This window comes from Helianthus annuus, chromosome 3 (genome assembly GCF_002127325.2).
Source record: "Helianthus annuus cultivar XRQ/B chromosome 3, HanXRQr2.0-SUNRISE, whole genome shotgun sequence".
Taxonomy (NCBI): domain Eukaryota; kingdom Viridiplantae; phylum Streptophyta; class Magnoliopsida; order Asterales; family Asteraceae; genus Helianthus; species Helianthus annuus.
In genome coordinates, this window is record NC_035435.2 from 15,698,952 (window position 1) to 15,716,445 (window position 17,494).

General features: G+C 36.4%; 2 protein-coding genes across 2 annotated transcripts; both read right to left on the reverse strand.

Annotated features, from left to right (window-relative positions):
• Window positions 1–4,240: 4,240 nt before the first annotated feature.
• On the reverse strand, window positions 4,241–5,643 carry LOC110928680 (probable 6-phosphogluconolactonase 4, chloroplastic). The gene is made up of 3 exons (XM_022171714.2): window positions 5,456–5,643; window positions 5,212–5,347; window positions 4,241–4,788 (listed from the first exon to the last, which is right to left on the reverse strand). The coding sequence occupies exons 1-3, from the start codon at window positions 5,605–5,607 to the stop codon at window positions 4,321–4,323; spliced, it is 756 nt and encodes a 251-aa protein (XP_022027406.1). The 5' UTR covers window positions 5,608–5,643; the 3' UTR covers window positions 4,241–4,320.
• A 6,211-nt stretch (window positions 5,644–11,854) lies between these two features.
• LOC110928681 (probable 6-phosphogluconolactonase 4, chloroplastic) lies at window positions 11,855–14,026 on the reverse strand. Its single transcript, XM_022171715.2, has 3 exons — window positions 13,825–14,026; window positions 13,545–13,680; window positions 11,855–12,606 (listed from the first exon to the last, which is right to left on the reverse strand). Exons 1-3 carry the CDS (start codon window positions 13,971–13,973, stop codon window positions 12,139–12,141), a joined length of 753 nt encoding a protein of 250 aa, XP_022027407.1. The 5' UTR covers window positions 13,974–14,026; the 3' UTR covers window positions 11,855–12,138.
• Between the last annotated feature and the right edge of the window lie 3,468 nt (window positions 14,027–17,494).

Here is a 17,494-nt window from a genome sequence, read left to right on the forward strand (position 1 = left end):
AAGGAGTGGTAAGATTCATCAAAAGAGGAAAGCTAAGTCCCAGGTATATTGGACCTTTCAAGATTCTTAAAAGAGTAGGACCTATAGCCTATCAGCTACAACTGCCAGAGGAAATGGCAGGAATACATGATGTATTTCATGTATCTAATCTCAAAAAGTGTCTAGCCGATGAATCACTCTTAGTACCTCTTAAAGATATAGAAGTAAATGAACAACTTAAATTTGTAGAGAGACCTCTACAGATTGAAGATAGAAAAATTAAGAATCTCAAGCATAAGAGATTAGTTCTGGTCAAAGTGAAGTGGGACTCCAAAAGAGGACCTGAGTACACATGGGAGCTTGAATCAGAAATGCAAAGGAAATATCCACACTTATTTCAGTAGATCTCGAGGACGAGCTCTAAAAACAAGGTGGGGAGGATATAACAACCCTAACATAAACCGACACCCTCATAAATTTTCCGACACCCTAATATAGCTTGAAATGTCTCAATATGTCTTTATATGCACCCCGTATATGAAAACCGAGCCCAAAATAGATTATATATATAATAAATTAAAAACACTAAAAATTTAAGCTGAGGCGGGCCGCATAGGACCTCACCTCAACTTAACGCGGGCCGCATTAAGGTGTAACCGGACTCCGCTGAATTCTTTAGTTGACGCGGGCTGCATAAGAGATTCCATTAGTTAACGCGGGCCGCGAGTGTCTCAAATGGTGGCGCAGCCCGGTGATGACACGTGTCATCATCGTGGCGGACCTATACGCTGACCCAGCCAAGCTACGCGTTGACCCAATGTTGACGCGGGCCGCGTAAGCTTGGCCTGTTCTTTACGCGGGCCGCGTGGAGACCCAATTACAGCCCTATAAATAGAAGGCAATGGGCCTTCAGTCCGATCGTTCACTTTCTTTCTTTCTTTCTAAATTTCTGTAGTGGCGTTATTATACCCGGGCGTTATACCCCCTAATTAGCGAGGTTCTGCTACGATGTAAGTATTATAACCCCTGGAGACATATTAGATACTCTGCCCGATTGATCTAGGGTTCCGTAACGGCGGTCGTGGTTCTGCCCGACATAGTCGTTGGAATACCGTCTCGGGGAGGGTATTACTAATGTTAAAATGGGTTATTATACTAACACACGTGCATTTGTGTAAATTATAGATATTCACCAGGAAACCCTAAAGAATAACCTAAGACAGCAAAGTGAGTAATCCTCTTTTTGTTAAATGTTTTTACAAAACCTTACATACTTTTCCATGCGAATAACAGTTATTGAGTATTTGTAAGAATACAATTATCGTGGGTATGTTGAGGTTTTGTATACAAAATTTGTTACCTCCTAGTTAAGGAGTAACATTTCCACAAGTCAGGTCTGACAGTACCAACGGGTGATAATTGATATAACTTGGAAACAAATGTAATTGCGGGATCGCCCTCAATACTGTTCACTGTGAAATTATTTTATTTAAACCTGATTAAAATGGGATTCACTCACCAGTATTTCCCACTGACAAAATGTTTTTAAAACGCGTTTCAGGTAACAAAATGTGAAAGCCAAATAGAAGCCAGCTGGACAGCACTGAAGGCTTGGAAAAGTGGCAATAAAGTTACCTAAGAATGAAATGGATGTTTTTATTAAATAAATAGGATTTATTCCTATGAAATGTGTGTATTGAAAACTTGGGTTTTACCCATGTGTTTAATGTTATAAAACATGGTGGTTTACTCTGATTAAATATTTCCTAACTACGGTCCTGATGAAAATTTCCGCTGCCAAATTGGATAAATAAACGTGATACCATCGAAACTGGCTCACGGCCGCCCGTTCCCGGGAACTAGGGATCGGGGGCTGTGACATTTCTCGACATAAACTCTTACATCTAACCAATCTTTATCCATAAAGGAATTTGCACGAATCGTATTATCAAATAATATCATTCAATATCATTCGTAAATCTACTAGTAGAGTAAATAAAGTTCAAAAGAACTTACCGCGATCTTGAGATACTTGTGCCTTCGAGTGACTTGCGCCTTTTTCCTTCTTCGTGCCTATATGTCATAATCCCATGCTTTAGCTTTCATAAACAATACTTTCACAACCCTTATAATACGCTATGGCGTCTACTATTCACATACATCATTATCATAAAGAAGTTGCATCAATCTTAACAAGCATTCATGTAAGAACCATAATTAAACTCACTTAGGCATTTCGTCGAACACATTGTGTGTGTATCACTAGTTTAGCACAATGTACAAGCATCCTAAGCACAATTTCCATAGTTCTTCTCATTGATTAACATAAACATCCTACTATTTTGAAATCTACCATTCAAATCATGAGCACATAGTTCTAAATCAATTATTCATAACAATTTCATGAATCAATAATCAAATTAACATACAAAACTTCACAATTGCTAAACATTACTTGACATGCAAGTGGGTTTTGCCCTAATCATGTTCATATTCGAATTTTAGCATCTAATGATGTCTAGAACTTCATAGCAACCAATAATCATACTGAATTTTGAATTACATTCACGAATCATACAAAACCCACATAATCAAACATCATCAAATCACAAAATTAACTTACTTGAGATCAAGAACACTTAGATAATCAGGATTCTTAGGTCGTGCATTCGATTCTTCAATAATCTGGCTTTCAATTGATGGAATCTAGTGATTTAGGGTTTTGTGAGGGAAGGGGTTCCCCCTGGCTTCTCACGATCGCACCTAGGTCCCAGGTTTCATTCTTTGTTTTTTTTTATCATGTATTATAACAACATTTACACATCTGGTCCCTCATCATTAAATCCCTATTCACTTTAGTACTTTACCTTCTAACTTAACCATCTTTCTTTTACTAACTTTTAATTTTTGACATAATATTATATATATATATATATATATTTTATTAAACATCACTACACATTATACTTTTAGGTCATATGAGAATTTGGGGTGTTACACTTTGCCCGGTGATTTCTGACCCAGGTGTGACTCGGACCGAGTGAGTAGCAACCCGCTCTCACATGATGTGTTTCCCTTCCTCAATTTCAGCCTATCTTCATACGCTTTTAAACGCCCTACGGCCTCCTCAAACGGCATATTGTCCACATCCGAATATTGTTCCATCGACGCAACGAGTTGGAGATACCTATCTGGGACCGCATCCAACAATTTTCTAACCAACTTGCCGTCTTCAAGCGTTGACCCGAGACTGTTATACTTAGATCCCAAGCCACTTAATTTTCCCGCGAAATCATCAATCGACTCCTCGTCTTTCATCTTCAATGATTCAAATTCACTATTGAGAGTATGTAGACGTGCCTTCTGGACCCGTTCGGCACCCACATATCGCGTCTTCAACGATTCCCAAATCTCCTTCGTCGTCTTCTTCTTTGCCACTTGCAACAAGACGTCTTCTGGGATCGCTTGGAAGATGAATGCTCAAGCCATTTTGTTTTTCTTCTCGTCTAACACCTAATTGGCAGGCGGTTCAACGGACTCCCACAAGCCTTGAGCGTCCATAACAGCCTCCGTCTTGATCGCCCATGTGGTGTAGTTTGTCGCGGTTAATGTCGGGGTTTGTAGTGATACAGAATTAGTTTCTTTGGGGGTTAACGAGGTTGTAGCATCTGTACTCATGGTGTTGAATCGTAGGTATTTGGGCATACAATGATCGATAACGGGGCTCTGATACCAATTGTTGGTAAATCAGAACTGTAAACAATCAAAATAACGACACAGATCTCAGGCAATTTTCTGGGTTTTTTTCACTAAACTTCAAGTCAACGATTACAAGAGGAATTGAAAAATTGCTGAATAGAAAATACTTGAAGGGAAAAACTTAAAAAACAATTACTCGTACAAATGCATAAATAACAGAAAGTTGAAAACTCCCACGTTGCATGACTTCCACGTATGACCTGTTCCTCCATGATCTCCTGAATAAACATGTGCAGAAAATGACTTCCACGTTTCACCTTTTTACTCGGTCAAAGCTGACCAAGGCACATTAATTAACAATATTGGCTTACAAAAACCAAACGTGCATGTGGTTGAAAGAAATGAAATATAAGACCTAATGCATTTAACCCGCTACATGATTAACTGCCTTAAACAGAATGAAATGAAAATAAAATAAAAAACTGAAAAGCTTTTCTCACAAATCTTGTGAAAAATTACATGAGTTGATGCAAACAAGAGCAAAGATTAAGGAATTGTACAATATTCCATAACACATCATGCTTTATTGAAACAGAAAGAAAGCATATCAAATATCATCATCACTAATCGGTATAAGTTTACTTAAAGCTCTGAAGCAGCCTCTTTATCCAAGAACCATGTGAGATTTTCTTCAGGTGAAACCTTCTGCACCGGCAACGGGTAATAATCAGCAGCATGTTTCCCCAATGCCACCTTCACTGCATCGGCTGCATCTTCTCCAGTCACTACCATTGCGATATGATCAGCAGAATTGATCAATGGTAAAGTGAAAGTGATCCTAGGAGGTGGTGGTTTGGGTGAATCTGTTATGAAAGTCACCCATTTTGTCTTCTCAAACCGCTGAAAATACCAGCAGAAGAGCGATGCAACGTGGCCTTCTGGACCCATTCCGACTAACATCAGGTCGAATTTAGCAAAACCTGTAGTTGGTGATGTTTTTAGTGTATTGTTTGCTACCAAGTGTTTAAGCCGTTGCTCATATTCGTCCGCTGCTTCCTCGGGTGATAGTTTTTCTTTGATGGAGAAGATGTTAGATGCCGGTATTGGTACCTAACATCATATATGAATAATGAGTAACACTTTTGTAAACCAACATGTATAGAAAACTAAAACTAAATAAAAATTACTTAAAAAGGAAGTTTTGAGTTTTCATCAGCTTGTCAATTTGTAGCATAATGTTCCCGAGTCTCATTTAACAGGGGGAGGGGAAGAAAAATTTTCTCTCCTAATCTCTCCAATTTTTGAGGATAAATATATGGTCATATTTTCTTCCCTTTTCCCTCCTTTTCCCTCCCCTCCCTCTGTTAAATGAAACTCGGGAACATGGTTTTTTCATATTTTCATCTCTTTTCCCTACACTCCCCCTGTTAAATGAGACTCGGGAACAGTTAATAGGCGTGTTTGGATTGTTTTTTTGGCTAAAAAGTTTATTTAACATCAATGAATTCATAAACTGGAACAACTAAAAATCACCTTACTGAGAAATCCGTCGTAAGCGAGTTTGTAATTGGAATCAGGATGATCGAGAGGAACAACTCGTTCATCAAGGAAGAAGATCAACCATTTCGACCAATCAATTGAGCTAATGTACGGAGGCTCCGTTAATTTCCTGTCAAACAACAAACACAAATTCATCTAAAGGCAACATAGCATCAACAATAATCGTGAATTTCATAGGTTGAGTGAGTATGTTTTTAAACAGTAAATTTAACCTTACCTGAGAGTATCGATTAGAGTACCGCCAGAGAGCACGACCGAGAAAGTGCCATAAGCGCTGATGAATTTAGCCGAGAGATGGTGGATATAGCTCGCAAGAGCGACCGATACTTGTTCCTCCGATTCGAATTTCCTAACAGTAGTTGGCGCCATATTGTACCGGTGAATAGATATGGAGTTAACTTGAGATCCATCTACCGCTCTTTTATAGCAAGATAAATGCATGTGAGTGGTGGTTGTTTGTTTCTAATTTAGAGCATGCGAGTTGCCATAATACCATACTAAGTAACATCATGTGTGGTGTCACCATTGCACGTTTTGCGTTATGTGGCAGTTTAGTCAGCAATGAAGCATTATGAGATGTTTTTCTAAAATGGGCGTAGTGGGGATGTGGGCATTGTGGGACATTATTTTAAATGGAGTGTAATAGAAGTAGATAAAAAAAACCCATAAAAAAGGTATTGGCCAAACAAAAAGAAGAATACATGTCATTGGCCAAACACTTGAACAATAGGTGTGGAAAAAATAACGCGTTGGACAATTTTTTTCTTTTTGAAAAAAACGCCCAGGGGGCGGGTGTGGGGCATTGGTGGGGGGGGGGGGGGGGGGGGTTGGGGGGGAACGCCCAAAATCCCCCCACTATGGGTGGTCTAATAATCATCTTTTATGATATGTATCATCGTATATTATTTCATCTAAATAACAATATGTTTAATGTTAACTGGATCACTAGGTGACAATGTAGGGCTAGCCCACTTGATAGAAATACATACTTTTTAGAGAGGAGGTCTCAAGCTCAGACCTAAGCAAGCGGAGCATTTTAGTATAATTGGTGTACAAAAACGAGGTCAGTAGGTCGTTTACTTTTAAATCTTATTAAAACACGAACCTAATATATTTGTTTAGTGTGGACTCTACAGATCATATATAAACGGTAATATAGTTATTGTTAACAAGTCACCCTCTTACAAACATTGTAAGAGTGGTAAAAAGGTGATATATCTTGACTATTGAGAAGAATAATGAGGTTACTAGTGAGACAAGATTGATGATCACTACCAAACCATCAATTTAGTGATACAAGAAGAGGTGATCACTAAATTATAGGTGGGAAGTTGTATATATGATTTTCTTGGTGTAGACAAGCTTATGGTGAATACAAATAAGTGTGATAGTAAGATGGATTAGTTAACATTTATCTGAACTACTATGAACCTTTATGTTTGTATGTTAATATTTAACAGAAACCGGCTTCTTATGAATACACAGAAAGTCCAATAATAATTGACCCGGTCACTATGAAGCCTACATTTGATTTAACAAACGACTACCAATTTAAAGCTGCCAAACAATTAAACATGTCATAGTGAAACGAAAATATTCAAAATCATGAAACTTCAAATACATAGACAACCAAAATGAACATACGGACAATACTTATAATCAAAGGCTTTAGGCAACTTATCAAAACGGTAGAATGTCATTTTCAACAATTTAATAAACGTGTTAAAAGTTGAATAGGGGGAGGGAGTTTTCTTTTTCCTTTTCTATTTTTTTTTTCATACGACACTTGCTACAATATGTTTCTCTTTCATATCAAATTCCACTACTTACTTGCATCTCTTGCTAAATCATATAACATGGATATGCCTCTCATGCTATAACCAATTTACAATTTTTTTAATATAACTCACTCAAAATACATATTAAAAAAACCCAAAGCATAACTATAACATTAATTAGAAAAAAATAATTTTTAAAAACTAGCACACATAATTCAAAGAAATCAAGTAACTAATACAATAACTTTAAAGTAGTAAGTCCATCATCCACAACGCGCCGCTCCCTCCATTTTTTCTCATCGGTCAAGTGATCACGTTGTTCAAGGAAATGTAGGCTTAAGCACCAAAGTGAATGGGAGAAGCCACGCAAAACATAATATAACCTTATTCCAAGCCCTAAATGATTCCAACACTAATCCCATGCCCATATAACCAAAAACTTCATTTTAGCGTCATTTACCCACGCCTCTTTTTTTTCAATGCCTCCGCTTGCTTTTGCCATACTTGAATTTTTGCTTGTTTTATCTCTTCCTTTATCCGTAACTTCTCATCACGAAACCATTTCATGTGCTCGGTATCGTCATTAGTGGCGTTAATAAATAAAACCATTCACACAAGTTCTTGTGTTTCAATCGATGTTGATGTATGTTTCGCTTTCTTTACTTTTCGTTTTGGTCGCGACAACTCTTCAGGTAGGATGTCATCATTAAGTGGGTTATCTTGAGATCAACCCCAATTGGTTCAAAGTTGCCTTTGATGACCTTGTGAAAGTATTTATCTCGGAGGTTTTAGAACTTTTTGTTGGATATGGGATGTTCGATGATCGATTAATGAACTTTACTAACGAGGTACGATCCAAAAAGTTACAATTTGGACGACAAACAAGTTATAGTATTTAAGCGTTAAATACTAGTTCACGAAATACGGTTCTGCGAGATGCGAGAATTAAATGTTTAGTGAAATATTTAATTAAATAATTATTTGTGAGATGATTCTATATTTATTTATTTAGTAGTTATTTATGAAATAATTAATAGATAATGATTTTTGTTATTTAATAATTTAAATTATAATATTATATTTATAAGATAAATATAATATGGTGAAGTATTCTTGTATTAGACTATGATTAGTTAGGAAACTAATGTGAAATTCATCTAACTGTAAATACATGGGGTTTTAGTGTTTTAGTCAACACAATGTTCCAAAAAATTGAGACAAGAAATCTGAAACCAACAAGTAACATCTTGTTTTTGTAGACAAAAATAAAATTTTATAAAACTAATGTTTCATATATTGTCGAACGAGTAAGTAACAAATATAAAGGTTAATTGAGATATGTAGTATTTAGATGGATCTTTAGTATTTAACTATTTAATAATAATAATATAGTATAGTATAGTAAAGTATAGTATAGTATAATATAATATAATATAATATAATATAATATAATATAATATAATATAATATAATGTAATGTAATGTAATGTAATGTAATGTAATGTACTATACTATACTATACTATACTATACTATACTATACTATACTATACTATAATATAATATAATATAATATAATATAATATAATATAATATATTTCGACCTTACTCTGTTTCAAATAAAACTTAGGTTAAAACGTAGCGAAAGATAAACTCATCTTAACAGTAGATTCATCATTTTATAAAACGTTATATTTTTATAATTCTACAAGAAAAACAAATGGAACAACTGAATTAGTTATAGTAATAATATAATAAAATTAAAATTAAAACAACATTTCAAAACAAAGTCACGTTTATGTTTCTATCCCACATCGAGCATATGGTCTCGCACATCAAAATAGAGTTCAGAATTCGTTTCGAGTTCGAAAAATTCGAAATTCGATTATCAAGAATTTTCGTTTTGATTATAAAAATTCGAGTTCGATTCAATTCGAGTTAAGTAAATTAAATACGGATTTATAATTTCAAATTCGATGCGAAATTCGAATAAAAGTTATACATTTTTATTTGTTATTTTTATATATAATACATATATAATTTTTATTGGGCTATATTATAAATTATTTCAAATTTTATTCTAAGTCGTAAAATCACCTATTATCAAACCCACTACATGGCCATAACTAAAACCTAAGTAACAAATCTATTAATAGATTTCTAACCCTAAAATTATTAACTTGTAACGTAAAGTGGTTATTCCCAACTTCTCGTTTTGAATGTTAGACTTATGATACTTTATTTGGAACTTTTAATGTAATATCGTGCTTTATGGCTGCTTTAAAATTTATGTTTCATTTTGATTGTTTTTTTTACATGTTTAAAAGAATATAAATTAAATCGAATTTATTTGAATTCGAATTTTTAATCGAATATGAATTGGGTTTTTATTCAAATACAAATTCGAATCGAATTGGTTAGGTTTTAATCGAATTCGAATTCAAAGAAAAATAAAAATTATTCGAACAATTCAATTTGAATAATTCCAAAATACGAATACGAATTCGAATTGGTTAGGGTTTAATTGAATTCAAATTCAAGGAAAAATAAAAATTATTCAAACAACTCGATTTGAATAATTCGAAAATTCGATTCGATGAACATCCCTATCCCACGTCGATGAAATAATGAAATTCAGTAGTTATTTCCTTCTATAAATAGAGGTTATAGTTACATTTAGATTAGAAGTTTTCACGAGAAGGCTTTAATATAGAGAATTCAAAGTACGTAGTACTCTTTTTGGGTGTTGTTAGTAGTCGTTATTGAAGCGAATAGGAACACGAATAAGGAGACTCTACATCAAATTATTGTAGATAATTTTAGGTATGTACTCATTTAAGTTTATGTCTTGTTAATTATTGTTTTATTAATTTTCAAAAAAAAATTCTTGTTTTATTAGTATAGTATTATTAGTATTATGTTATTTTAGGTATTTGGGTTAATATCAAGATGAGTATTGGGTAGCTTAGCCTTAGTTAAACATGGACTGATCTACCACGCTTAAACAAGGCAACATTAACCAATATATAACCAGATGTATCATAACCTATCCTAAGATTGTTTATGCTGTACTAGGACCCAGAGATATTGTTATATTATACTAGCAACTGTTATTTAATTGTAGTAGCAATTGTTACCTGATTGTGCTAGCAAGTGTTACATAGGTTAGTTTTATGAATGTTTTCAATACGTGAACATGCTTGTCCCAAACTGTAATAATAGTACACGACTGTTGTATACATATTTATAACCTATGCACGCATACACACGATATTTGTGGTCCCTTATACGTGCTGCTGCGACGGGATTTTTCAGGTACTACACCAGTGCTGTAGTGACATTAACTGTATGATGATGTATGTCACGTGTTGACGTTGGGTTATAATAATATGGGCGGGTACAAAGTTATGGTGAAATAATGTGGTTTATAAGTTGTGTATATTTATGAATTCACCAGCAACAGCTGACACATCTTTTAAGCATGTGTCACAGGTGATAAGGCATGATCGCCGCTCATAGTCCCGGTCATGTGAAAGTATGGTAGAAATGTATATCCGGATCGGTGTGATCTGGTGGAAGTGTTATTACATTATGCTTGACTTAGTCTGATTAGATGCTGTAATTTGAGTTTCCAACATTTGTAGAATGCGTTTATTATCAATAAGATAAGCACTTTTGTATCAACTATGGTATAAAGTATCCTTATTGGGTGGGATGTCACACACAAATCACCACCACCACAGCTAGTCCTACTCACCGTCGAAAATAGGGCACCGACGTCGGCCAACGTGCATGCCGCTAACCGCCGTCACCGGCCCTTTCCGCCAGCTCCATCACGCCACACTAGCTCAACCCGATGCACCCGTAACTACTGAACCGTGATTTCAACGCCCTCATTTTCCGATCAGATTACTACCGTGAATCACCACTAGCTTCGCTACTTCTCGTGTCAAGTCGTCTCGGAACTTTGGGTGATCATGAACGCGTCAACTAACGTGATGTTATTCTAACCTTCGTGTGCTTCTGCGGATTTTCATAAAAAAGGTCCGTAATCTCAAATACCCAATGGTTGTGTATAATTGTTTAAATGAACTATAACTAGATCATTTACAGGAATTTAATTCGGATTTAAATAAATGTGTACTCGCTTCCGCTACACAATTAATATGTGATATTAATAAACGATAAAACTGAACTTTATTAAAAATAAAATTGTATTCCGATTCTCAACACTTTTAGCCGGATCTCGAACTCATAAACCATTGGTTCAACCCACCACAATTTCCGTTCGACTTTCAGAACTTGCCTAGCTCCAATGTGAGTAAATGGGTTCCTTTGTACACCTCTTTCACATAGGTTGAGGGTTGTATGTGAATGCTCTTAAGCCGGAGGGTGTGGAGGCGTCACTCTTGCCACCTCACCAATGATAGCGCCCAGGCAGCGCCATCTGCCACACCGTGGCATTCAGGGGGGGGGGGACCATGGTAACGAGGAAGAAGCTGTGTGCAGGTGGGGCCCACAAGCATTTCATCCAATAATTTTTTTCAATTTTGTTTAATGGGGGGCTTTATCCCACATCCTGCAAGTTAAGACCCCTTCCAATAAAGCCTCCTGGCTGACGTGGATCTGACGTGGCGTGATAAAGCCCCTAGGGGCTTTATCCCACACCCCATAGCCTTATAGCAGCAAAATCTTGAAGTAAAAAGTAAAAACTTTACAAAAAAAGGGTAAAAGTGTTTAAAGTGAAAACTTAAAACCAAAATACCTTTAGAAATTTGAAACTTAAACACTATACAGAGATAGTTTTATAAGTTTTACATGTCCGAAACATAATTAATATATATAAAACAAGTTAAAATTACATCTACTCATTCATGTCACCATTGATCAAATCAACAGTTTAATCATCCAATTAACTTCTAATTAACTAAATAAGCAGCAGATGTTTGATCATTCGCGCTACCAAACATAGCAATTCTCTTGATATATCCTAATCTAATAACCTGCAGTTTTGAGTTTGAATGAAAATCGCATGTCAATTTATTTCAACCAACAAAATGCTTAAAGATCTTGAGAAAATGCAAACACCATACCAACTAACACAAAGATCGTATCAAACAAAATTACAGCCGCGAAGTAGCACCATTGTCCAAAAACCATGTGAGATTTCCTTCAGGTGAGACCTTCTGCACAGGCAACGGGTAACCATACGAAGCATGTTCACCCAACGCCACCTTCACCGCATCCGCTTTCTCTTCACCAACCACCACCAACGCGATTTCCGATGCTGAATTGATTAGAGGGAAAGTAAAAGTGATTCTAGGAGGTGGCGGTTTGGGTGAATCTGTAATAAAAGTCACCCATTTTTGCTTCTCGAATCGCTGAAAATGCCAGCAGAATAGAGATGCAACGTGCCCGTCTGGACCCATTCCAACTAACATCAAATCGAATTTAGCAAACCCTGTAGTTGGTGATGTTTTTAGCGTATTGTTTGCTACTAATTGTTTTAGTCGCTGCTCGTATTCTTCGGCTGCTTCCTCGGGTGACAGGTTTTCTTTGATGGGATAGATGTTAGATTTGGGTATTGGTACCTAACATCATTAGTGAGAATAATGAGCAACAATATAGTATACCAATTGTCTAAAAATATGTAGCAAAGATTCTTGTGACCATACGTGTCCGGATGCACCATTTTTACACTTCGTTAAAAAAAAAAATGTGACATCAAAGTGTAAAAAAGGTGTATGTAGACCCGAATCAACACAATAATCATCCCTACCTATTGTAAATTAGAGGATTTTTTCTTAATTTTTTTCCAATTTCCGTATCCTCACTTTATCTGGTCACAAACAGAACAATCAAGAGATTTATTTCATTCTTGTTGGTTACAATTTGAGGCCCTGAACGTGGTTGAGCAACCAATATTCATTGCCTATAAGAAACTAATAGTGCTTTTTATGCAAATCTAAACACTTATATTCCAACAGGAAACCGATAATAACATAGCATACTGTCAATTGAAGTCTCTTGTTTCGTCAATACATGTATGATGAATACATAACATAAGTGAAGGTTCATGTATATAGTGACCTTAAAGTAAAAACGTGTAAAGAAGATTTTGTGACGAAATATATTTTTTTCAGATTTAACCCTATTAATTTTTATAATATTTACGATACTTTCCAGTTCTCACGTCCGGTCCGACTGGTCAGACCATTGAACCGGTTCGACGTCCGGTCCGGTTCTGAAAACATTGGTTTTAAAGCAAATTTCAAAAAGGAATGCTGACATCAAAATGTACAAAATGTGTATCTAGACCCAAATCAATACTAGATTCATAGAATCATATCTACACATTGCAAATTTAGATCAGTTTTTGCCTCTACACCTTTTCCCAAATTTAAACATCTTCACTTACCTACTCATAAAGTTGACATTTAACAATAAGCAAAACTTACATATTACACACCTAATTCATTCTCAAAAGTCAAAACCGTAACAAATACAATAAAAGATTTAAATTAATTACCTTACTGAGAAATCCATCATAAGCAAGCTTATAATTTGAATCAGGATGATCAAGAGGAACAACACGTTCATCCAAAAAGAATATCAACCATTTCGACCAATCTATCGACTTAATATACGGAGGCTCCAGTAACTTCCTATAATAATATTTGAGCTCAAATTCATCAAACCAAACATAACATAATAAGACGGTTAAAAGATCCACTACAATCTGTAACTTCTTACATCATTTAAATAATCAGTAGTCAAATGAAACAGTAGGTTGTTAAGGTTGTAGTTACCTGGTGGTATCGAATAAAGTACCGCCGGAGAGCACGACGGAGAAGGAGCCGTGTGCGGCGATAGATTTCGCAGACAGATCGGCTATGTAGTTAGCTAGAGCAATGGCGGTGGCTTCTTCCGATGGGAATCTCAGGACTTTAGGCGCCATTTTTGTTTATTGCAGATCAGTTGGTGTTTATGACAATGAGTTGAAAAAATGAAGAAGAAAGTGGGTAGGTGAGATGCTTTTACTAGTTATATATTATTTAATGAGTAAAATGCCCGGATAGTTCCTCTGGTTTTGTAAAATAAGAGTTATAGTTCCTAACTTTTAGAAATTACACCGATGCTCCCTGTGGTTTGACGAGTTGTTACTTGGATAGTCCCTAGAGTGTATGTCCGTTAGTTTTCTTCGTTAAGTCCATCTGAAATTACTTATTTATCTCTCCCTTAAAAAACACATGTGGATTATTAAAAGTGTGGGACCCACCACTCACCCCCAACTTCATCTTCAACCTTTAACACCCAACGCATCACCATTTTCTCCATCAAGCACCACCTAAACTTGAAACCCCACCTCCATCACACCCTACCGCACCCATCTTCGGCCGACGAGCTCCCGTTCCGGTGACGTTCTAGCTGATCGGTCCATTGCTCTGTTCCGTAGTTTGTTAAATTCAAACAAGCCACAACTCATCGTGTTTCAACCATATAAAACAACATAACCATTCCAAGAACCCACAACATCAACAAAAACCCTATAATAAACGTTATCATGCCACACAACATCAACATCAACATCAACGCCAACGATATACCTAGCAACATAGACGCAAATCTGGCCCGAGTAATCTGCGACAACGGCACCGGTCGCGGCTGCCGCCGTGACGCCACCGTAGTTCTTCAAGGAAACTACTCGTCATCAGGAATTTATTATGGAATAATAAGAAATGATAATAATACTCGATTTTGAATGAATTATTGGCGCAAATCGAGGTCAGTTGAAAGTGAATCTGGTAGTTCTTCAAGTGGATTTTGATGTTGCTTTCGGATTACATATGTAGTGGTGAAGATTTTGGATATGAGAAGATGAGAGATCTGGAGAGTTGAAGTAACGTTTTGGACGGGGGGAGTTTTTAAAGAAATTTGATAGTTTGAAGGTACAAGAAATTCGATTTGGGTGTGTTGAGGAGGATGGTGGCAGGTGGTAATGGTGGTGGGGTAAGTGGTGGTGGTGGTAGGTGCTAATGGTATGTCACCGGAATAAGTAATGGTGAGTTGTGACTTTTTTTTTTTTGAGGATATAAAGGATGATGTTTGACTGTTGTCATCCTCTCTATTTATAGTGGCGGGATCCTGCACTGACTATTAACATCCTCTATAAGCATCTGTATCTGTATCATGTATGCATCTATATCTGTATGCAGGATCATGTTGTTTGAGGATCATGTATGCATCTTGATAACAGTCATCTCCGCATTAGTTATAGGATCATGTTTGAGAACATAGAGGATGATGTTTGATGCACATTAGTTACAGGATGATAAGAGTCAATTGTGTAACAACCTATTTGAATTGAAGTTTGGACTTGTAATTTAGATATCATGATAACAATCAACCACACTTCTAATTTAGAAGTCATAGTGGCAGTTTGGTTCAATGATAACAGTCAATTGCACTTGTAATTTAGAATTCATGAACTGCACTTGATAACAGTCAACTGCACTTGTAGATAATATAATTATAAAATCATGAACTACAGTTGATTACAGTCAATGCATAATAGTCTATATATACATGGTGATGTACATTGATAACACTTGGAGGATTACATTAGCATTGACTATAATGCAGCTGTTAGTTACATGATGATGTATTATTAGCAGTTGTGTTAATCTGTTAATGCAGTTGTTAGTTACTTGATTAGCATTACATTAAGGTGATTAGTAACTCTGTATCATTAGTAGTTAATGAAAATGTTAGTTACTTGATTACATTAGGATTGCATTAGGGCGGTGATACGTGTGTAGTGTAATATATTTTAGGTGTATATTTTAAGCCCGTTTACACTTTTTAGCCAAGTTTTAAATTTATAAAACACGATATTTACTAACACTAAACACACATATGGGCAAGTGCACCCATCGTGGACGTAGTATAGTGTTGGTAAGATACCGAGGTCGCCCAAGGACATAAGAGCTTTTAGTACCGGTTTATCCTCAACGTCTAATCAAATCAAAAAGTTAGAAAAAGGTTTTTAAACTAGAAAAATAAAACTAACTAAAATGCTGAAAAATAAAAATAAAAATAAAAACAGATAGACAAGATGAATCACTTGGATCCGACTCGTGTGTAGTGTAACATTTGATTATTTCCGCACTTTTACACATTTTAAGAGATTATCTTAGTTATTGTAGTAGGCCCATCTTTTGAAGGTGACGTTACCCTCAACCCAGTAGTTTGAGTCAGCAAGGATACAATCCTAAAGGGTCGGATTATTGAAAGATAATTAATTAAGTTATTAATGCATAATGTGGTAGGCCCCTCTTTTGAAGATGACGTTACCCTCGGCTAAGTAGTCTGAGTCAGCAGGGATACAGTCCTAAGTAGCCGGGTTAAAGTTTTAATAGTAGTTTAATTATGAGGGGATCAAAGAGTTTGGACCCCCGCCATCCAATACCGGTGGGTATTGAAGGAGGTCCTACTAAATTTGACCCAGGTCCTTTGTAGGATCTATACACTGAACAATGGCAAGACTCTTACCAAACCGTTCCCTTAACCCCCAACCAGGTAGCCAACATATCTCCATATAGACCGTGGAGATATGAGTGGTGAAAATCTTTTATTTTATATAGAAAGTAAAATAATGCCAAGACATCACAGACAAACGATAAGGAAGAATCACCTTCAACATAAGAAACTAGTTATTAAAGTCATTAATACATAACCAAATAAAAAGTGTGAAAAGATTAAAAATAAAAAGTATTACACTAAACACTTGTCTTCACCAAGTGATGTAAGAGACTTAGGCAAACATGACCTTTGATTGTCAAGAACTCTTACGATCAATCTTGGATCCCGAGACGACTCACACACTCTATGATGGACAATGGATGATGGTGGTGGATGATGGTGTTGTAATGATGGTGGGTGGTGGATGAAGTGTGAGAGAGGTGGTGTGCCAAGGGATGAGTTGCAAGTGATCTAAGCACTCATATTTATAGGCTGAACAGAGGCTCGGGCACGGCCCCGTGTCCGTTGGGCACGGCCCCGTGTCTATCCTTCTCTCTTTCTTCATTAATTGCAGTTTGTCTACATTAGTTGACCACGCCCCCGTGTCCGCTGAGCACGACCCCGTGTGCAGAAGCGTATCTGTACTATCAAGATTTGCCTTGATTCTGCGAATCTTATAGTTGACCACGGCCCCGTGTCCGCTGAGCACGGCCCCGTGGTGGGCGATAGAAGCTTCTAAAACTTTGTCTTTTCTGCTGATACTTGGGCACGCCCCCGTGCTCACTGAGCACGGGGCGTGTTCAGCCTTATGTTCTCTTGTTTTGCTTGGGAAGATGCTGTCGGGGGGTCGGGCATGCCACGTTTGTTCCTTTTCTTGTATTTATGTTAGATTTAGCTGCCTTTTTACTTCTTTTGTTCATTTGAGCTCATTTAATCCTGAAAATACAAAAGGAAGAC

Coding starts and splice junctions, on each gene's coding strand:
- LOC110928680 (XM_022171714.2), bottom strand. CDS start 5,607: ATGGCGCCAACTACTGTTAGGAAATTCGAATCGGAGGAACAAGTATCG. Junction 5,348..5,455: donor ACTCTAATCGATACTCTCAG/GTAAGGTTAAAT, acceptor GTTGTTTGACAG/GAAATTAACGGAGCCTCCGT. Junction 4,789..5,211: donor ACGACGGATTTCTCAGTAAG/GTGATTTTTAGT, acceptor ATATGATGTTAG/GTACCAATACCGGCATCTAA.
- LOC110928681 (XM_022171715.2), bottom strand. CDS start 13,973: ATGGCGCCTAAAGTCCTGAGATTCCCATCGGAAGAAGCCACCGCCATT. Junction 13,681..13,824: donor ACTTTATTCGATACCACCAG/GTAACTACAACC, acceptor ATATTATTATAG/GAAGTTACTGGAGCCTCCGT. Junction 12,607..13,544: donor ATGATGGATTTCTCAGTAAG/GTAATTAATTTA, acceptor TAATGATGTTAG/GTACCAATACCCAAATCTAA.